We start from the raw sequence: 22,335 nt of genomic DNA, 5'->3' as shown, positions 1-22,335 counted from the left end.
TTCACACTGCTCAGAGAGGTACCTGAGTAATTCCTACTAGTAATTGGCTGTATCCCTTGCATACTGGTGAAAAACAGACACCCCCCCCCCGCCCTTTTCTGCACGTGTTGCTCCTCATGAATGTTCGCCAGCAATGTACAAGTAGCAGGAGTTTGTTCTATATAGTACATTAGGAATAATCCACTAACTAAATTAAGCAACAAGCCCATGTGAGTGATGTGTAGGAGTCCTGTCTAATAGTATTTTAGCAGTGTTTTCAACCACTCGTTAGCTAAAGTGGATTATATGTAATTTACACCCCTGAATTTGCACAGTTGGCTTTAATGAGCCTTTTGGTGCACTGATGGATGGATAACTTTGGCAGTCCCCCAACTAAATCTTTATGGACGCTAAGGTTTTTAAGGGCCTGGTACTTCAGGTGGCTCTGACCGCTTGGACTTGCCTTCTTGCTTGACAGCACTCTCAGATTTGAGAGAAAATTGCAGGAGACGCAGCAAGGGATGTGAAAGGAGACCCAGTATTCCATCTACACAGGAACATTGATTTAAAGCTGCCCACTGATAGCAGTAGGCCTTCTGAACGGGTGTGGAAAATGGTGTAACTGCTCCTATATTTAGCCCTGGTCTAGGGTACCCTGATGTTATTAGAGGCCAGTTTCCTAGTGCTGACTCGGAAGTCTCCCCGCCCCCCCAAGAAGCTGATGCGAGGCGGGGGGACTGTTAATCTAACGCCTTCATCTTTTATTCATGTTCATTTAGTTTAAATGTCAAGTTTTTTTTTAATCAGGCGCATTCTTCCATCTCTGTAAGCTGCCCTTTGAAGTAGACCAGCATTTTGAAATATACGTAGAATGAATGGCAGCAATTAGTATTCTGATGAAGCAGTGTCTAACAAGTTTCTTTACCGAACACGTATCGAACGTGGCTTAATTACTTCTTGGGCCTGTGTTTAAACATCTAATGGTGATTTGCATAGCTTGAACTGTTAAGGCCCCAATTCATTTCTGTGAGCAGATGAGCAGCAGTGAAATTTTTTTTTATCCTTTGCAGAAGTGTGCGAGTACAGCAATCTGCACTTTGCTACTCTGTCCAGATGCTGTGTGACCTACCCTGGGATGAGGATAAATCTCTCTCTCTGGCTTTGTCCTTCACCTAATAAAGGGGCAGATTTTTTAGCCTCAGGGTAACTAACATATGTGAGCTGTCCTGAGGTTAAAAAACTTGGTAGTTCTTACTCAGTGGAGCAAACTAGGGGCATAGTGTTGCCCTCAGCTAGTTTTCCTCATGGTAAAAGTAAAGTGTCTTGTCATCAATATTTACCTCAGGGTAGGTCACCTTGCTTAGGTTTAACCCAAGGTAAAAAACCCACACCCCTTGGAGTAAGATGACGGCAGAAACAAAAGTCCATGTAGCGCAGGCCTGGTTTGAGGCCTTAGGCCTAGCTAACAATGGACAAAACTTGGCTAATATAAAGCAAAGCTAAGCTGTGAGCAAGAGGAGGCTTCTGCTCTCAGAACTTGGCTTGGCTTCAGATTAGGCCTGTTCTACATGGACTTTTGTTTCAGGCCCTCATCTTACTCTACCCCTTTGTGCTTATCTGGTTATGAGGGCACGGGGCTTTGCCTTTTAAATGTATTGAGAGCCTGCCGCGGTAGTTACCAGCTTGGGCCTGAACATTAGAGCTTCCAGTGCTTTGCAGCAGTAGTGTAGTTATGTGTAGACGAGGCCTCGGCCATTAGTGCCATTAGCTCAGGATGCTTTTCAGGAAGGGGGGAAAAAAAGTCTTGTCCAATGCTAAGAACTCTACTCAAATTCATCTGGCTGAAAGGGAGTTCCCTGAGGTTAGCCATGGCTTGCAGCTGAGCCATATTAGGTGGCTTCACCCGTTGTCCCGTCGTTTTCTTTTTCTGGCTCGCTGGGCAAACTGGAGGCAGCTGTGCCGCCTGGGTGTCGGGGATTGCTGGCATTCTGAAATACGATTCTGCGAATGAGGCTGTCCCCCTTCCGCGTTAGTTCAGAGCCGCAAAGAACCAGCACTGCTTATAGGGAACGCGGAAAGACCAGGATGACAGGAATGCATGGATTCAAATCACATGTGGGAATCTGTCCTCCCACTTCTTGTGGTACCATATTTAAAACCCGAGACTTCTAGTCCTGTCGATGACCTTGAAAATAAATCTAAGCCGATGCACTGCTGCTTTAATCTGTCAGGATGCAGGCTCAAGACGCTAGCGCCAAAAGGTGTGAAATTCCCCCCTTCATTTCAGTGAGCGATCTGAGGCTTAATTATGGCTATTTATAAGCATTTCTGTGTCACTTGTTACCATATGGCTACTAGGACGCTAAGTATTTCACTGTGCATTAGGGATGTGAACGACTAGTTGACTATCTGATAAGCAAATGCTTATTGGCTAGTTGACTAGTTGCCCCCCCCCCCCATTTGCTACTTCTATCAGAGGCAGCGGGGGGGGGAGGGGAGGGAAGGGATGTGTGCTTCAAAGCGACAGCACCGTGTGGAGCCCAGGGCCAGACCCTGGGTTCTCTGTGGCACTGCTGCTTTGAAAAGCCGCATGCAGCCCAGGTGGGGTGTTCCCAGACTGCATGCAGTGTTTAAAAGCAGCAGCGCCGCATGGATCCTGGAGTCAGTGGGGGAGTCCCAGCTGACCCCGGGCTCCATCTGGCGCTACCTCTTTGAAACGCCGCGGGGGCAGGGGTCAGTGGGATGTGTCTCCTGCTGGCCCTGTGCTCCCCTCAGGGCTTTTGCCTTTGAAGTGTAGCAACAGCCCTGGTGCTGTTGCTACACTTCAAAGGCAGAAGCGCCCTTATTGACAAATCGAATAGTCGATACAAATTGCATCACCTATTCAATTAGCCAAATCGGAATTTTACATCCCTTCTGTGGATAGTGAAACCAGAAATCTCCAGCTACTGAAATGTTCATTCACTCAAACATTTCACAGAACAGCTGAACAAGAAACTTAAAACTAGTCTAGCTAGAGAACTCAAACAGGCGCTAGTCTGCACTGTCCAGGAGGTAGGACAGGTCTCTTGTAGCTAACTACTATTAAGTCAGGATCATGCACATAGTTCGGTGTTCGAATTCTCCCCTTCATTGGGCAACTGAGCTGCTGTCTAGAGTTGTCCGCAGTTGGCATCAGAATGGAGTCTGCCTTTGCCACCAGCTAACCCCATAACTTTTCCAGAATGCAGCAGCTGGTTTACTTAGCAATACTGACCTCGGGGATTGCATCAGCAACGTGTTGTGCTCCCTGTTCTAGCTCCTCAAAGACGACAGCAGCCAATTAAAGGTCTCAGCCCTGGTATCAGAGCTCTCTATGGGAATGGACCTAGCTACCTGAGATCACGCCACCTTTCCCGCCAGGACTTATGTGTTCCCCTGGGACTCTGTCAAACAACCGGCAAGGGGAGCCCCAGGAGTGCCACAGACAGAAGGTTGATAGGAGCTGGGCTTAGGCCAGCAAGCTTCCTCCTCCAGGAGGAGAGGCCGTAAGTCTTGCTGCTTTCCGAGCTCAAGGGAAAATGTTCAACTAGTACTTAGTTTTAGAGCTGAGCACTAACTCGTGCTTTTTACCTCAGTGGTTGACCCCAAAAATCCAGAGTGGGGGGTGGAAACCATGCGTGTTTTGAGCTAAAAATAGCTTTCTTTTTCCTTGCCAAAATGGAACTTTGAAAGAATTGTATTTGGGTCAGTTTGAACTGAAATGTTGATTTGAAACGAACAGTTTTGATGGTTCCATTTTTTTTTTCTCCCGGGGTACGTCTAGGAGAGATCCCGTCGACAAAGCTTCTGTCAACAAAGAGCGTCTAGACTACATCCAGTTCTGTCGACAAAGCAAGCTGCTTTGTCGACATGACAGTGTAGATGCAAAGGACAGTGTAGATGCACTAATGTCTTCTGTCGAGAGAACTCTGTCGACAAAAGGCATTATTCCTCGTAGAATGAGGTTTACAGCCGTCGACAAAACTGCTGAGTTCTCTTGACGTTATGTCGACAGAACTCAGCGGCAGTGTAGTATTGGCAGGTATAGTATAGTAGGTATAGTATATTGGCAGGTACAGTATTGTCAACAAAAGTCCACTTTTGTCGACAAAACCCTGTAGTCTAGACACACCCCCAGCGTTTTGGATGCAATACACGCTTTTTCAATGATGTTGGTATTTTTTGCCAGCTGTTTAACTTCACTTCACTGCGTTCACACTCAGACTTGCCTGACCACTCAAACACTCTCCAAAGACACTCAGGCTGTCTGTCTTAGATTGGGAAGGAAGAGAAGATGATCTGAGTGTCTCCTTAAATATAAAGCACTGTACTTCAAACACTAAGAGAAATCAAGCTGCTGTAACAGGTGCTGAGAAGAGACTGGGTTGGGCAAGGTGTGGAGGTAACAGTGATGTCTGAAGACTCTAAGTGGGGCTAATCTTGCAGCCTTATATTTTGAAAGATGCTCTGGCAGTCACCCATCAAGAGTGGTTTGCTTGGAAGCACCATGATAATCACTGGTCTACAGAAGAATCCACCTGATGCGTCAAAATGGCTTTCCTACAACACACAGCTGTATTGTTGTGGTCTGTCTAAAGGGAAGTCTCTTGGTGTCCTTGACGCCTTTTTTCCCCCAGAGCCCAGTAAACAAAGTTCAGGCTGATTTGTGACTTTTGCAATAGTTTTTAGTTTTTAAACAAATCTGTGCCTTCAAAGAAGTGTCCCGGGTATGGATGGAGCACTAACAAACTCCTTTGGGTGAGCAACGCTGACTCCCTTCAGACTGTTCCCTGGGATTTGCTTGCCTGTGTTAAAGGCTCTGGCTGATTGAATTATTTCATTTATTTGTCTTTTTCTCTTTCAAGGTCCACTTTGACCAGTTTAAAGAAGCACTGATCCTTATCTTATCTCGGACCTTATCCAATGAGGAAGATTTCCAAGAACCAGGTAACGTTTCTCTTAATGTGTTTGACGAAACCTTTTCTATGGTGGAGAAAAGAGGATCCCAGCAGCATTCGTACAGAGACGTGGACACACGTGCTGGGGCTGACTAAAACAGAGGCATTTCTCGTGTTCCTTTGGCAGAACTTCCTTTCTGAAAACCTGTTAGAAGCTGCTGGAAGTGGGAGAGGGGAGAATTCTGGTCGATGGCAGCAAATCGCTTTGGTTTTATGTGTGTTTTACTGGGTGCTTATAGTCCACGTCTGACCACGGTCTGAATGCCTGGACAGACGTGAGGAGTTCTAGAATCCCTGTCTCACAGAACTCAGCAAGAAATGATTGGCTGGAAGGGACTGTGAGGTCATCTAGCCCTGCCCACAATGCCATGGCAGGACCAAGTCTACCTATACCATCCCTGACAGGTGTTGGTCTGACCTGGTCTTAGAAAGCACCACTGATGGGGACACCACAACCTCCCATAGTGACGTCTTGTTGTATATGTCCCAGTGTGGTAGGAGCCTCACGCAAACAAGTACACGCCCTGATGAATCCTTAGCTGAATCCATAAATTAAGTTTTACCTTCCAAACTCCTGGAACTTCAGAGAAATACTTAACATTGTTGTGGAGAGACAGTGTGAAAACTAGCACTCGCTGGGTGAAATGAGACCTGCAGAGCTGTGTACTGCTCTCCTCTTCTTTGAGTGAGGCCAGGTAGATGGTTAAAGTTACTTCATTTAATTAGAGAGAGGGGATGATCGTGTGGCTTAGGCGCTGGACTGGGCCTTGGGAGATGTGGATCCAAGTCAGGTAATGCCTCTGTAGTTTGAGTTCTCAGTTGTGGAATGGGGAAACTGCCTTTTCCCTTTCATTTCTGTCTCTTCTGTTTAGAGCATTGGCTCATCAGGGCAGGGTCTTCAAACCAAAGAACCCAGTCGGGTTCTGATCGTCATTTCAGCTTTTACAGGCTACAGTAATGTTGACACTGATCATGTGAGATTTTTATGACCGAATATAAGAGCCTGGCTCATTTCACATGGCAAACAGAGGCACTTCACATCTCCCCCTCCTTCCTCCCCCCCAAAGTGAGCCAGCTCGTTGCAATATTTGAGTGATCCTAAAGAGGGTTGGGGGAGGGAGGGATGGCAGGCCTGGCCAGCAGTAATGGAGACCATGAAGATGGTTCACTTACATAGGATGCCAGCATGTAATGACGCTCTCTTCTGTCTGCTCTCTGCTGACCTTTAACCCAAGTTTTGTAACTTCAGTTTGATAAAATCTCGGTTCATTGTCTAGTCCTTCTCGGACGTCTGAAAGGAAATGACCATGGGTGCTCTGAAAAGCTGAGATTAACTTTTACAATGAGCAACAAAAATTGTCACTTTTGTCGTCTGACTTGACTCTGCTCTTGACTTTTCCAACTTCTGTGAGGATCCCTCCCGAGGATTATGCCCTAGGCTCGACTGAGGACTGTTTTGCATGGTCTGGTTGCAGCAAGTGTGCAAACGCAGGCTGCAGCTCCATATGGTGGCTCGTAGCTATGCACCTCACTGTTGCAGAGATACTTATCTTTGCTCCCCAGAAGAGTGTTGCTGGTTGTAGTATCTGAGTAACTAATCTAGTGAGCACAAGAAAGGAATCCCCCACAGTGCCTGGCTTAATGCTTTCTGAAGAACAAGTTGTACTCTGCGGTTTTTCTTAGCCTTAAATGGCTCCTTTTGAGTGTCAGAAATGTGACTAGCTTTCAGTTTGTCCCCTCTTCGTTGGAAGGAAGGTGTCTCATTGCTATGGAGAGGCTAGGACCGCATATAATAATTGGCTTGCCAGGGCAACAGTGATTGCCAGCTAACTTCTGGTGTGCGCTAGATATCTCCCAGACGCTAATGTGGTAGTTTTGACTCCCTTGCATTTTACACCCGCTGGTGAAAGATGTAAAAAAAGGGGCATATAAAAGATGTAAAAGAGTGGGACCTTGTTAGTTTCTTAGCATTGCAGTAGCACAGTGACTTGTTCAGTTGGACTTGCCAACCCTCTACTTCTTTGGGCAAGTTCTTCTTTCCCTAAGATTCAGTCGCGGCAGGTGAGAAGACATGGATCCATCTGTCAGGTCCTGGATGACTTGCTTCCTAGGCCAGGAGGGATAAGGGGCGGCCTGATGGTAAGGTGGAAGGGCGGGTTCCCACGTGGCCTAGGGGATAGGGCGCTCGCAGTTTCAGTTCTAGAATGGAATAGGCACTCTAAAATTTTCCTCAATTCTTAGTGGCTGGCTAAAGAGCAGCTTTACAGGCCTGGTAGAGACTTGTTCCGCCTCTCCTGTAAAGTTAGTGGCCAGTGGAGGGAGATGAGGTGGAAAACGGTAACTGGCAACAGAAGAAAAAAAAATTCCAGGATCCCACGTGGTTAGCTGGGAAGTTTGGACCCACTGAGGCAGGGCCAGCAGACTGAGAGAGAAGACATGTATCCCTGTGTAAGGGGGTATTTGTTCCCTAGTAAATTAAACATCCGCCCGTTGAGAGGTTAAGCTTGTTTGTGAAGAGTTGTAAGAGATAATGCCCAACAACAATGACGAGCCAGGCCGGGATAGCGCTTCTAAAGGCTGAAACGCAGCAGGAGAAATCCGGAGCCGCTGCCTTTGGGAGGGCTGGGGCCCTGTCACACACTGAAAGGAATTCTGTAAGAACTTGAAGCAAACATGAGGTTTCCAGGCTGCTGCTGCATCTCTGGTTACGAAGTGTGACCACGCAGGCCATTGGATGGCCCATTTCATAGAATCAGAATCCTAGAATACTAGGACTGGAAGGGACCTCGAGAGGTCGAGTCCAGTCCCCTGCCCCCATGACAGGACCAAATACTGTCTAGACCATCCCTGATAGACATTTATCTAACCTACTCTTAAATATCTCCAGAGATGGAGACTCCACAACCTCCCTGGGCAATTTATTCCAGTGTTTGACTACTCTGACAGTTAGGAACTTTTTCCTAATGTCCAAACGAAACCTCCCTTGCTGCAGTTTAAGCCCATTGCTTCTTGTTCTATCCTCAGAGGCCAAGATGAACAAGTTTTCTTCCTTCTCCTTATGACACCCTTTTAGATACCTGAAAACAGCTATCATATCCCCCCTCAGTCTTCTCTTTTCTAAACTAAACAAACCCAATTCTTTCAGCCTTCCCTCATAGGCCAGGTTCTCTAGACCTTTCATCATTCTTGTTGCTCTTCTCTGGACCCGCTCCAATTTCTCCACATCTTTCTTGAAATGCGGTGCCCAGAACTGGACACAATACTCCAACCGAGGCCTAACCAGCGCAGAGTAGAACAGAAGAATGACTTCTCATGTCTTGCTCACAACACACCTGTTAATGCATCCCAGAATCATGTTTGCTTTTTTTTGCAACAGCATCACACTGCTGACTCATATTGAGCTTGTGGTCCACTATCACCCCTAGATCCCTTTCTGCCGTACTCCTTCCTAGACAGTCGCTTCCCATTCTGTATGTGTGAAACTGATTGTTCCTTCCTAAGCGGAGCACTGTGCATTTGTCCTTATTAAACTTCATCCTGTTCATCTCAGACCATTTCTCCAATTTGTCCAGATCATTTTGAATTATGATCCTATTTATTGACATAGTGGCCACGTTAGTGGGACAAGGTCTGTCAGTGCATTGTAAGCCCATGGACCTGAGAGCTGAAGTCTTCATAGCTTTCATTAAAACAGATAACCTGCTAAACAGACTGAAGATTTTTGGGGAAACAAATTGGATTAATTGGTCTTCCTGAGGGAAAATGCCTGGACTGCTTTTTAAGGTCTGCGAGTTCCATATGTATCATTGAAACACAGCTGACAGTCCAGTATGCTCTGAAATCATGCATAGAGCAGAAGAAATGCTGAGCATGTTATAGGAAGAGAAATCCTATTTACTGCAGCTGCTGTCCAAGATAGAAATCTGACAACTGCAGAATATATTCCAGTTATTTTCAGAAGAGCAGAGAGTTCTGTTCTACCCCGTTCTGAGGGTGACTTGGGAAAATCCCTTTCTATAAGAGAAGTGTCTATCCGAAGCATCTCTGTTTTTCTCAGCCACGTTCCAGGTCGGCCATTTGGCACAAAAATGTCTGGACAATTTAAGTGAAGCTCAAGGGGGCTGACAATGCAGAGATGTAATGCTTCAGACCGCTCATTGACTGTTAGCCATTCTCCTTTCTTTGTTTCAGCCTGTCATCTCAAGCCCTTGGCTACGCAGGAAGTGGATTATGGAGCAGTGGTTGGTTTCTACGCTCTGCATCCTCCCCAGAAAGTTGCATGGCTCGGAGGAACCGTTGTAAATGTCCAGACCTTTGTAGGATTAGGTGTGCAATCTGAGGAATGCTAAACAGAATCTGGAGAGCCCTCCAGCTGTCTATCATAGACTTAAATGGGGATTTTTTTTCAGGTGCTTAGCCCTTGACTTCAGCTGAAGTTCTGGTGCTGAACAACTGAAAATTGGGCCTTTAGAATCTGTAGTTGGCACCTCCCTTTGTTATATTACATCTGTATGTAAATCATGTAATCCTTTCCCTTCCGTGGGGGACAGCATGAAAGCTAGGAAAGACGAGCTGGATCAACAAGGGGATAACATGAATTCCAGGAAAAATGCTGGACTCTTCTCCTAGATCTTACATTTCTGATCAACTTCTCATCTAGAGGGATCGGTAGTAAAGTGTAATTTTAAGCAGAGAATTGTGTGGTTCGGAAGAAGAAAAAAGAAACACAACCCCCTCCCCCCAACCTCATAAAATACCCACAAGCCAAAAAACAAAACCTTCCAAAGCACCGTGAGTGAAAGCTGTTCTTGGCAGATGTATTTGTATGTGAACGTAGATAGAGAATTCTACGCCTAATAGCAAGTTACCAAGCAACAAAAATTGCAACTTTTCCCTTTCCTGATGCAAATCAACCAGTCCTCTCTCTGAGCTGGTCTCTTGTAAGGGGTTGAGTTTGTTTATTTAATTCCCTTTCAGTTTATCGGCATGGATCTGGCCTGCAGAGCAGCACAAACCAGGCCCGGTGCATGCCAGCGAACCAAGACTAATATGGTGCTGTGTTCAGGGGTGGATCATCTGGCTAAGATGCTCAGGGACTTATTTTTTCAAAGCACTGGTTATAGGAAGGGCTGAATTTGGAATTATCCTAAGGAAAGTAATAACCAACCTGCGGCAGCCAGGCACATGAATACCGTGCGATGGTACTCCAGTACAAGAGGAGAGAGTCGAATATCTTTATTCCTCGCATCACCTAGTCAGTAAACTTCCAGCCTTGTGCATGAGTTTTCAGAGTGTCTGCCATAGTACTACACAGGCAGAGGGGTCTCTCCTGGAAACCCTGAACCACACTTACTTGTTATACAGTGACAAGGTCACATTCACACCGTGGGGCCTGCCAAGTCTGGTTCTCTTGTGAGCTCAACTGTGAGAAGGGGAGGGAAAGCTTATAAAATGTTCCAGCCGCCTCTGACAAATGCGGGGGGGGGGGGGGGGAGGGGGGAGGAGAGGAAGTGAAAGGAGACAAGCCACTCTGTAAGACCAAACCAGAAGATCTAATGGGGGGGGGGGCATGTCTGACCGAGAAGTGTGGGACTGGAAATCGTGTTGGAGTGTTGGCAGTCAGGCCTGGATAATGGAAGGGTGGTCTTGTCTGCCCATCACCCCTTTTTATGGTCTTTAAAAAGGGTGGGAGGCAGGGAGCTGACTGAGGGATTCCCACAGTGGCAGGGAGGGGCAGCAGGCCTTCACTTGGCTCCACGGACTCTGTTAGTTGGGAGACTCGAGGACTATCATATTACTGAGACAGGTAGGTCTTCCTGCGCCAGCGAGGACCCAGCCTGATCCATGCAAGAGCCAATGTTCCCACTAATCTTCTGTGGATTTTTTCCATCCCTGTGTGGAATAATTTTTTATGTGCACAAAGGCATGTATGAATGTGCACCACCAGTATAAACAAAAACCTAGCTGTGGGGGCTGTACTGTTCAGCTGGACAGCATTTGAATCTCTCCTGACTGGCCACACAAACCCGCAGGGTCACAGGAAACGCTGGTGAGAGCCTGTTGCTGACCACCCTCTTGTATATCCCTCTCCATCCCCCATTATCTTCCTCCTGTTCTTCTGCTCTCGGCTGCCCACCTGATCCCCAAGCCAGCTGTACCGCGTGGCAAGAGCATGCTGAGATGAGATGGTCCATCCTTCTCTGCCCAGCGTGAAAGAGACCAATAAAGGAGAGGCATCCGCCAAGTCATATCACAGACTGGGGAGGTGAGCCAGAGTCCAGAGCAACAGCTGTCGTGGTTGACCTGCCAGTCCAGAGCATCCATCTATGACTAACGAGCTGCCTTCTGTGCTGAGAACATCAACAAAAGCTGTATCCCCTTCCCCCGCTTATACGTGCTTTTACTATCCTGTCTCTTCTCCCCCTGGTGTTCGCCCTGTCAGCGGCATGGAAAGTGACTCATAATTCATGGTTTAGTTCTGCGACCCAGTTCTTTGTTCCACAGCAAGAAGACAGGTGCGACAAAATGAGACAGAATGCCTTTTTCCAGAGGGAGGATGTGATCACTCCCAATTCCAGCATATCTCCCTCCTTCCGGATCAATAAACTTCCAAACTTGTGCAGGAATTGTAAAGTGTATCTGCCATAGTACTACTCAGGCTGAGGACTGTAAACACTTACTTGTTGTAGAGTAACAGGGACACGCTCCCCCCCCTTTTCCCTTCCCCCGCTTTAACTCTCTGGGCCTGTGCATGCCATTTGAAATTGACACAGTGTAATTAGAGTAATATTTGTCATCTGGATTTTGAATGTCACGAAGTCCAAAGGGCTGTGTGTCAGCTTGGGAGTCATATAAGCCTGGAAGGAACATCTAGTTAATGCATTTTGACAGGCTGGCAAACACTCAGAGGTGTTCGCTTTTTCTTAAAATGTAGAGCAAAACTCCTCTCTCTCATATAGTATATGTTGTTGGTAGCCAATTGTCAGCCAGGTATGTTGTTTTAGCAAGGCTAAACCAACCCCAAGCTTTCAAGAATCTCCAGTCAGGTCTCTAGAAATAATGAGATTAAATAAAAAAAGGATAGGATTTCGGGCCACAATTCTTCCATGCGCTTGCTTGTTCTTTTGCTGAAGGCATCTGTCCGTGTGCCTAGTAAGCTAGCGCTGCTGTATATAAGGGCGTATTGCAAGTTGTAGCAGTTAGTTTAGAAATGGCCTTCAGGGAACTTCATTCTCAAACTCTGAGCTGGTCTCTGCTCAGAAGGTTCTTGCCTGGGGCAACAGCTGTGGTGTGCGGAGGAGGAATCAGGCCTGTGGTTGTGGGAATGCTGGTCTGCTCCTACTGGGCTCTCAGTCTGGCAGGCAGCATAGGAGCCAGTCAGCCCACCTCGGTGTTTTCCGTGCGAAACCTGCACGACTCTGAAGCAGTGTTTAGACATAGGGAGGCCATGAGAATCCAGTCCGTTGCCGTGACCCATGTTGCCTTCCTGGCCAAGGACCTAAAGGGTTTTACAAGGAGGAAGGAGAAAAATTGTTCTCCTTACCCTCTGAGGGTAGAACAAGAAGCAATGGGCTTAAAATGCAGCAAGGGAGGTTTAGGTTGGACATTAGGAAAAAATTCCTTGCTGTCAGGGTGGTTAAACACTGGAATAAATTGCCTAGGGGGGTTGTGGAAGCTCCATCACTGGGCTTATTTAAGAGCAGGGTGGACAGACACCTGTCAGGGATGATCTAGGAGGTGCACGGCCCTGCCATGAGGGCAGGGACTGGACTCGATGACCTCTCGAGGTCCCTTCCAGTTCTAGTGTTCTAGGATTCTGTTGAGTTCTGCTTCTGTTAGAAGATGCCAAGGGGTGTGGCAGAGCTGTATGGAGAGCACTCCTAGCATGGGGGGCAGGATTCTGTGCAGATTTTTCTCTTGGAGAAAAGGGCAGGGCCAAGACAGCGGAACCGGCTGCTCTTGAGTAGCAGGGGGAGCGGTCCGTCCGAGCACGTGGGTCGAAGCCCCGGGGTGAATTTGCTGATTTGCAGACACGCTGGCAGGAGCGGTGGGGGTTGGGTTTCTCCAGGCAAGGCAGATATCAGGAAGGCCTGTGTGCTTGCTGGAATAATGCAATTAGCAGTGCTGCAGGGCGGTGTGCATGTCCCTGGGGAGGGGCAGCTGGCAGAGGTAGCAGCAGGGAGCTTCTGCCTGGAAGAGTGCCCTGCCCTTGCGAAGCAAAGGGTGAGAACGCTCTTCCCTAATGGGCTCCTGCAGCGCCAACAAGCTCCCTTTGATCCAGCAGGAATCACAAGTAACGAAACTCCAAGGGCTTCCTTCTGATTTCATGTCACGTCCCTGCTTCTCATTCTGATTCAGCCATTCTCCCTTTGGTGGGTTGTGCCTTACGGGGCGCGGCACGGCCGGGGCGCCTGCTGACTTCTGAGAAGCGACCGCGCTGGAGCCCAGCTCTCTCGGGGGAGTGAGGCATTCAACGGGGACGCACCAGACTGCGATGTTGGGAGGGGACAAGAACAGCCACTTGGCTGCACACACGCTTCCACCCCCGCCCGCTTTGTGGGGACTTGGCTCGTGGATGGGTTGGGGGGCCATGGAGGGGGTTGCAGCTTTTCTCCTTAGCAGCAGCCAGTCCACTGAAATGCTGTGCACTTTGGGGGGGTTCTCCGTGGACGTGGTGACGGGCCTGGGAAGGACGTTAGCTTGTGAATCAGCTGGAAGCACCTCTATCAGGGGAAAGACCCACTCTGCTCCGTGCCGAAGCCATAGGTCCAAACGAGCAGCTCTCCCGGCTCTGAACATTCAGAAGGGGCCCTCTTATTTCTCCTTTCTCTGTGGTTGGTGCGGGACGCGCTCCCTCTCCTGTTTGCTTTTTGCATCTGGGGCATGGAGGGGTAGCAGCTTATGGTGCAAGGAAAGACCCAGCTGGCTTTTGAGCCAGGCATCAGCCTGTCAGGATGTCTAACACTTGCCATCCAGAATTGCCACCTGGCAAGTCGGAGATGGCTGCTCCTCCAGCTCTGGCCAGGGGAAATGCTGCGTTCACTCCTCCCTAGAAAGCAGGCGGCCACGCAGGGCTCTGACATTTGTATCCGCATCGATATCCGTGGGTACCCGTGAATATAAAGCAAAAATCCGTGGATCTGCAGGGCTTTAAGGATGTTGGCTGTTGAAGGTACAGGGGGAAAAAAAAGACTTGAGAGTAGAGAGGTAAAGGATCCATAGAGTCTGTCTAGCCCACGTTCTGCTGTGGAGCAAGCGACTGGGTGAAAGATTTCAGCCTCCTCAAAAGTGTGTCACGTGAGAGAGAGAGAAAATAAACTTCCAGGAGAAAAATCATAACTGGGCTTCCTGTACCTTAAAACTGTCTTTGCCCTGGGTGTGCAAGCTGTGAGCTGCCACCCTGCAACGAGCCATTTGAGCACAGATCCATACTAACGTCAGTGGGGGCTGATTCACAGGGGCTGTGTCTACACTGGCATGAATTTCCGGAAATGCTTAAAACAGAATACTATTCCGTTTTCAGTTTTTCCGGAAAAGGAGCGTCTACGTTGGCAGGCTGCTTTTCCGGAAAAGCCCTTTTTCCGGAAAAGCGTCTGTGGCCAATGTAGACGCGCTTTTCGGAAAAGAACCCCGATCGCCATTTTCGCGATCGGGGCTTTTTTCCGGAAAAGACTACTGGGCTGTCTACACTGGCCCTTTTCCGGAACAGTGTTCCGGAATAAGGACTTATGCCTGAGTGGGAGCAGAATAGTTTTTCCGGAATAGCGGCTGATTTGGTACAGTAGAGCGTCGTTGCTTTTCCGGAAATTCAAGGGCCAGTGTAGACAGCTCGCAGCTTATTCCGGAAAAGCGGCTGATTTTCCGGAATAAGTGGCCCAGTGTAGACACAGCCATGGAGTCCCTTATTGTCTTGTGTTTAACCAAGCAGTGTGCACCTGTTTCTCCCTATAGAATTGGAGGGGAAATGGTTCATGGATAATAAAGCAGACTTAAAAAAAAATCTAAACTCTGTCACGTGGGTGTAAAATTAATCAGGCTTTTTTCTGTAGCAGCAAATAAGAAGCAGGGTTTTGTGTTTTAGAAGCCTGGTTAGGAGTGGATTATCAGGCTGGAGTTAAGGATTAAAAGAATGCCCTAAACAAATTGAAGACCAGCTTACTTCAGTCTTCACAGGCAGTTGGCGGCTGCATTCGCTCATGACACAACATTTGGAGAGGACAGAACCGATGGTCTAATGCTGCCCCCCAAAAGGCGCATTGGAAATAACTTGCAAGCATTGCGAATGTTCCTAGCCATCGCGGGACTGGCGCTGCTGGACATGTATGGTCTGGTCCTGTTCTCTCTTTGCTTCTGCAAACCCATTCACATGGGAAACTCGGCAGTGGGGCATCCTGTGAGCACGAGCGTGCCCGTGTGGATTCATTTACAGGAGGGACCTCCTCAAAAAAGGGTCTTGCGTCTGTAAAACTCCGGCCGCCTCTGCTCTGCCAGACAGACGGTTTCAGCAGGCGCTGTGTTGTGGCTGCGCGTTGCTAAGACGGGAAGTGTGAAATGGAGCCTAAGAGGAGTTTAGACGATGCGTGGTATCTCTGGGAATTAGGATTTAGTAGATTCTATCTCTCTAATGTGATTTGCACGGGGGTAGACTGTCGGACTTTGTTTGCAGTGACGAGGAGTATTTGGTCTCTGTAAAGAATCTGGAGCAGCAGAGAAATTAATTTCCTCTTGAAACGACTGGCTTTCAGGGTAGTGGAATCCCTCCTTTTAAACCCCTTTTTGTGTGGAAGCCGGCTTTTGATGCTTGGGCTAGGAGAGCGAAGAGTGCCCTTAATAATAGAGAAAATTTCCCCCAAGGGTTAGAAGGACTGATTCAGTCTCCCCTCTTCGAGGGTCTGAGATGAGTGTAGTTTTTAAATGCTCCGTTGGGCTCCAGGAGGTAGGAAATAAAGATTGATGCTTGAACTATGGAGGCATGTAAGTCACCAAAACAGATAACCAGGAGATGTGGTGGATTCTCCATTCCTTGTAGTTTGTGTCAGCAGTGGGTGTCTCGCTTTGCAGTATGTTTCAATCCCAAGGTGTTGGATTAGAAGATGCTAAGGATTCCACACAGTGATGCCTGCCAGTATGGCACTGCAGGTCTGACTCGATGATCATAATGGTCCCTTCTGGACTTATTCTGGGCATGTGCTACTGTAAAGATCAGTTTGTCTGTCAAGCCTTATCTGAGAACTAATTGCAAGCCATGAGTACAAGGTTCGGCACTGGGCAAGATTTTCCAAAATGTGTTAGGCACCCACATCTCATTAAAAGTCAGCGTATCCCCAAAGAGCCTTCACGATGCCATGTCTCCACTTACCGGGAGATCAGCACTATGGAGATTGATCTCTTAGGGTTCGATTTAGCGGGTCTAGTAAGGACCTGCTAAATCGACTGCTGATTGCCCTTGTTGACTCTGGTATTCCACTGGTTTGCGAGGAGTAAGCGAAGTCGACGGGAGAGTTTCTCATGTCAACCTCCTGCAGTAGGACAAGGTATGTTGACTCTAGCGGCGCTATTTACGTAGCTGGAGTTGCGTATCTTAGTTTGATTTTTTTTGCCCCCTATTGTAGACCTGGCCTTAGTCTTGATTCGCCTGCTTTTTGGTACCATGAGAGCCAGAGGGTCTGTATAAAGCAATAACGTGACCCGTGTCACTGTTCATACCCCAGAATACCAAAGGTCAGGAAGAGCTTTTAATAGGATCGGTCTTTCCAAAAGCACTGGAGAGTATACATCATGTGAGCCACCTTCTTTGAATAGCTTATGCCTAAATACCACCTAGCATTCCTTTACCTAACAGCTCCTTCACTTCTGCATCGAACATGACCTCGTGTGTAATCTTCATTAATAGACACGCCAAACTCTTTAACCCGGCAGCCCTGGGAAACGGTATGCCAGCTTAAAGATTTTGCCGGCCCAAGAACGGCATTGCAGGGTCTGAGCGTGAGGGAGTGGGGGTGGGGCTTTTACCTGCTACCCCACTTGGGGGGCACATGTGGCTCCATGCTCCCTGCCAATCCCACGCACCACCTCCCACTGCTATTGGAGCAGTGGGGAAAATCTTCGGGGGAAGAGACTGCACGCTGCCATTCCCCTAATGGGAGCCACTCCCTCCTCCATATCTGTCAGGGATGATCTAGACAGTGCTGGGTCCTGCCATGAGGGCAGGGGACAGGACTTGATGGTCCCTTCTAGTTCTAGTGTTCTGTGACTCTATCATGGATGTTCCCAGATTAGGGAAAATCTAGAGTAGGGAGGTTAAAGTGTATCCCGTTGATTGTAAGGTTTCTCTGCCATTTTCTCGCCTGCCACACGCAACATGAACTGTGTCCTCGCTGTAGTCGTGTTCCTACCTTAAGCCGGAACTAAGGCACGTACGTCAACTCAGTTCAAAACCAGCCATGCAACCTGCCATGCTTTGGAAGTGCGGTCGCTTTCTACAGCATTTTGCCAGCAAATTCCTGGGCAAGTTTTTTCCTCAGTATGAATTTGGATGACGTAGCTTTTGCTGTACTAAAAATAGCTCCTGCTCCAGCAACTGCAATGCTGTGAATGCTTGTACTTTTGAAACGGCCAATAGTTGTGTGCAAAATTAGATTTTATGTCCGTCCCCTCCCGCCCCCCTCCCCCCCAGACATAATCATAGAACTGGAAGAACCCCCTGCCCAAGGCAGGACCAATCCCGACTAAATCAACCCAGCCAGGGCTTTGTCAAGCCGAGACTTAAAAACCTCTAGGGATGGAGATTGCACCATCTCCCTAGAGAACCCATTCCAGTGCTTCTCCACCCTCCTAGGGAAATAGTTTTTCCTAATATCCAACCTAGACCTCTCCCACTGTAACTTGAGACCATTGCTCCTAGTTCTGCATCCGTCACTACTGAGAACAGCCTCTCTCCATCCTCTTTGGAACCTCCCTTCAGGAAGTTGCAGGCTGCTCTCAAATCCCCCCTCACTCTTCTCTTCTGCAGACTAAACAGACCCAAATCCCTCAGCGTCTCCTCATAGGTCATGTGCTCCAGCCCCCTCATCATTTTGGTCGCCCTCTGCTGGACCCTTTCTAATGTGTCCACATCCCTTCTGTAGTGTGTGTGTGTGTGTGTGTGTGTGGGGGGGGCAGAACTATACCCAATACTCCAGATGTGGCCTCACCACAGCCGAATAAAGGGGAATAATCACTTCTTTGAATCTGCTGGCAATGCTCCTCCTAATGCACCCTAATATGCCATTCGCCTTCTTGGCTACAAGGGCACACGGTTCACTCATATCCAGCTTCTCATCCACTGTAATCCCCAGGTCCTTTTGTGCAGAACTGCTACTTAGCCTGTCAGTCCCCAGCCTGTAACAATTCTTGGGATTCTTCCGTCCCAGTGCAGGACTCTGCACTTGTCCTTGTTGAACCTCATCAGATTTCTTTTGGCCCAATCCTCTAATCTGTCCAGGTCACTCTGGACCCTATCCCTGCCCTCCAGCGTATTTACCTCTCCCCCTAGCTTAGTGGCTGGGAGGGAGGGGATGTAAAACGTGACTTTTACGATGTTCCTTGAGGGCTTTCAGGGATGCTTCCTTTTTGCAGGATAACTCTGTTCTTGGCTAAATAACTGTACTCTGGGACCTTCCTAGCCGCGGAGCCCCTTTCTGTGGGGTATGCTCTTTTTATAGTGAACTGTTCTCTCCCCTTCATGCTGGGATAGGGCGACCTGACTGCATATAGCCACAACAAACATGGCCCCCTCAGCTTCTCATAGACTTTAAGGTCAGAAGGAACCACCATAATCATCTAGTCTGACCCCCTGCGCAGTGCAGGCCACAGAACCTCACCCACCCACTGCTAGAATAATCCTCTCTCCTATATCTCAGATATTGAAGTCCTCAAACGATGGTTTAAAGACCCCAAGATGCAGAGAATCCTCCAGCAAGTGACCCGTGCCCCGTGCTACAGGGGAAGGCGATCTCTTCTCATCCCACCCAGTTCAAACTTGATCTCTGATCCTTCCATTTCCCTTTGCCTGCTGCTCTCCCTCCCACTTTGAGGCAGACTGTGCCCGCACCACCACGGCAGCTACCTCACCGCGCTCAGAACAGCCGTGCTGAGGTTGTCACTCAGGCTGAAGTTTGAGCTCTGCAGCCTACGGGGCGGGGTGTGGCCTTTAGAGGCCGAACCACAATGTCTCTGCTGCTGTTCTTAGTGCTGTAGTGTGAGGCTAAGCCTGTAGGCCCAGGCTCTGGGACCTGCTGCTGCAGGCTGCCGTCTCGCAGTGTAAATATGCCCTAAGACGGACTCTTTAATTGTGTTCTCTGTGGGGTTAGGCTGAGGGGGAGACGTGTAGAAGACGTGTTTGTGGGTAGTAGCCAGCCAGGATGTAGAGGAGCACTGCATGACGTAGATATAGCGGTGCGCCAGTGCTTATGCAAATCAGACACCTCAGACAATTGAAGTGCCGGGAATCCTGCAAATGAGAAATGGATCGTTATGGGTCAGTACTTCCCTAGCATTCCCTGGGCTTTGATTGGCTCAAACCGTGCCCCTTCAGCATCATTAAATGCAGCGAAGGAAGGGGGCTTTATGGAATCATCTCTCAACAATAAGGCTTTGTTCTAAGCCATGTGTTGCCCCATCAATGCACCGAAGGGGGGCCGATCTCTATAATGGCGTTGACTCATTCCTTACCGCCTAGGAGGGAGCAATTGGGATGGAAGCAAGCCTTAGTCTGGCCCTGCCTTTAGGTAAAGTTTGTGAAAAGTTTTCCCTCACTGTCTGGAGATGGAAACGTCCATTCCACTTAGTCATTGGCGAGTTGCTTTCGGCAGGATGTGTGTGTTAGAAAGTCAGACCCTGCCAAGTGTGGTCTCACCGTCCTTTTCACAAAAAGCAGGTGTGTCCAGTTCCATCTTGAGAGGTGGTTCTCCTACCTCTCCACAAGCCTTAGGCTTGCTAACCGAGGCTGCGCACGAGCAAAGCAAGTGCTTACCACCCATTCTTCATCGCCTTCTGCACTGTGGTTCTTGGTATGCCCGTCAGTCTGCTTGCTGAACGCAAGCCCAGCCTAAAACCTGTCTGCAGCTCTGCACAGAAGCCATTTTCTCACCATTTTTGGCGCAATCGCTGGGAAGCACGCAACGTGGCAAGAGGTTTCCAGCCTCAAGAAAGTGGATTCTACATAAGAACGGCCGTACTGGGTCGGACCAAAGGTCCATCTAGCCCAGTAGCCTGTCTGCTGACAGTGGCTAGCACCAGGTTCCCCAGAGAGGGAGGACCGAAGACAACGATCAAGTGATTTGTCTCCTGCCATCCCTCTCCAGTCTCTGACAGAGGCCAGGGACACCATTTCTATCCCCTGGCTAATAGCCTTTTATGGACCTAACCTCCATGAAATTATCTAGCTTCTCTTTAAACTCAGTTATAGTCCTACCCTTCACAGCCTCCTCTGGCAAGGAGTTCCACAGGTTGACTACACACTGTGTGAAGAACTTTCTTTTATTAGTTTTAAACCTGCTACCCATTAATTTCATTTGGTGTCCTCTAGTTCTTCTATTTAGGGAACTAATAAATAACTTTTCTTTATCAGCCCTCTCCACACCACTCATGATTTTATAGACCTCTATCATATCCCCCCCCCCCCCGTCTCCTCTTTTCTAAACTGAAAAGTCCCAGTCGCTTTAACCTCTCCTCATATGGGACCCGTTCCAAACCCCTAAACATTTTAGTTGCCCTTTTCTGAACCCTTTGCAAGGCCAAAATATCTTATTTGAGGTGAGGAGACCACATCTGTACACAGTATTAAGATGTGGGTGCACCATAGTTTTATACAGGGGCAGTAAGTATTCTGGGTCTTATTTTCTATCCCTTTCTGCTGGGATTTAAGGAGTCAGGGACTTGAAGTAGCAATAACAATGTAGTTACCAAGCAATTTCTCGCCTTCCCTGAAATCTCTTTAGATACAAGCCTCCCCAAAGGTTTGTTTCTGCCTTTGAGAAATAAAACTGCACCAGTGCAAAGAGTATTTTGGATGGGGGTTGTGGAGGAGGGTAGGAGGAAATACATAGGCTAATAAGCAGCCAGCAGTGTTAGCATTTCAGAGAGAACTGTGGGGTAGAGATTGCTCGGTGTTACTCCAGCTTTAATAGCCATGATAAGGTTTGCTTTTGTTCTCTGGGCTCTTAATCAGTCTATCTGCACTCTTCATCCCACAACTTTCATGTGCTTGCTCCCAGCTGCAGCAAATCTTGTTCAAACGTGCGCACCGATTTTGTTCCCCAGAGCGGCAATCTATATGGATGGCGTGTAAGTCTGGAAAAATCAAAGCCTTCCCAGGCCTGTGTATTTTATAATTCATTGCATAGCTAAGCTGCAGAATATTTTCCCCTCTAACAAGCTTGAAGATGGCACCCGTATCGAAAGGAATAATATGCAAGATGACACTTGCGGGTGGGGGGTTATAAAACCCCTCCAACTTTCTTAGAGCCTTATGTATTTTTTTTTGACGATTGAATGGCTTTTCTGGTCTTTATTGCTCTTGCAGTCTGGTGTTTATTTTGTACCAGAGCTCTCTGCAAATAAAATTTTAAAAAGCTGCTGCTTTCCCCGCTACCGCACAGCATTACAAATGGCCAAAACGCCTGGTGGGATTTTTAAATACAGAGGTTAACCAACAGAGCAAAACGAAGCCTTCCCTTAATTGAATCCCTGGTTAATTTGATCTTCCTGTTAATTCGACCAAATTCCAGACATCGAACGAGGCATACTAAAAATAGCCCAACTTCCTTCTTTTCCATTTTAATCACTTTTAGCAAGTGGTGCTGGGAGATTCAGTACCACGCACAGAAGGGTCCCGCTATGGACGCTTGAAATTTCAGACAAGAGAAGAGCTGAGAGAAACCTACGCCTCTACAGACCCATTCCTCAGGTGCTCATTTTAACATCCCACCCCCAGCATGAGTGCTTTTAGACCGTGTTTCTCAATGTGAGCTGCGGCTCCACTCTGAGAAACCTGCTACCTGGCCGCTCCGGTTTGTTTATTTACCGGCTCCGTGGCCATTGATCCTTGCAGCTCTCCTCGGCTGCAAATGGTGAACCGGAACCACGAGGCTCTGTGTCCACGGAGCCATTAAAGAAAGAAACCGGAGCTGCCAGGTAGCAGGTTTCTCAGAGTGGATCCGCAGCTCACTTTGAGAAACACTGACTTAGACTTTATATTAAAAGTACCATGTCCATTGAAAGCAAAAGGTGGGTTGCACAGGTCTCAAGGTGGGGCTCTGAAACCCGTGGAGCAGTGCCTGTGTAGCCGAGTACGTAACTAGGCAAGCAGTAATTCGTTACTGGTGACGGGCAAGAA

General features: G+C 48.1%; 1 protein-coding gene across 7 annotated transcripts in view; it reads left to right on the top strand.

Moving 5' to 3' along the window:
- The window catches only part of NIN (ninein), a 143,321-nt gene that overhangs the window by 36,625 nt on the left and 84,361 nt on the right, over nucleotides 1-22,335 (top strand). For all 7 annotated transcript variants that reach the window (XM_075926173.1, XM_075926170.1, XM_075926171.1 and 4 more), the window contains exon 4: nucleotides 4,866-4,947. In XM_075926173.1, coding sequence (XP_075782288.1) covers nucleotides 4,866-4,947 — 82 coding nt within the window. The remainder of the gene's footprint in view (nucleotides 1-4,865; nucleotides 4,948-22,335) is intronic.

This window comes from Pelodiscus sinensis, chromosome 4 (genome assembly GCF_049634645.1).
Source record: "Pelodiscus sinensis isolate JC-2024 chromosome 4, ASM4963464v1, whole genome shotgun sequence".
NCBI classification, from domain to species: Eukaryota; Metazoa; Chordata; order Testudines; family Trionychidae; genus Pelodiscus; species Pelodiscus sinensis.
The sequence above is the reverse complement of the archived record's forward strand: the minus strand, read 5'-3'. Positions and strand labels throughout refer to the sequence as shown.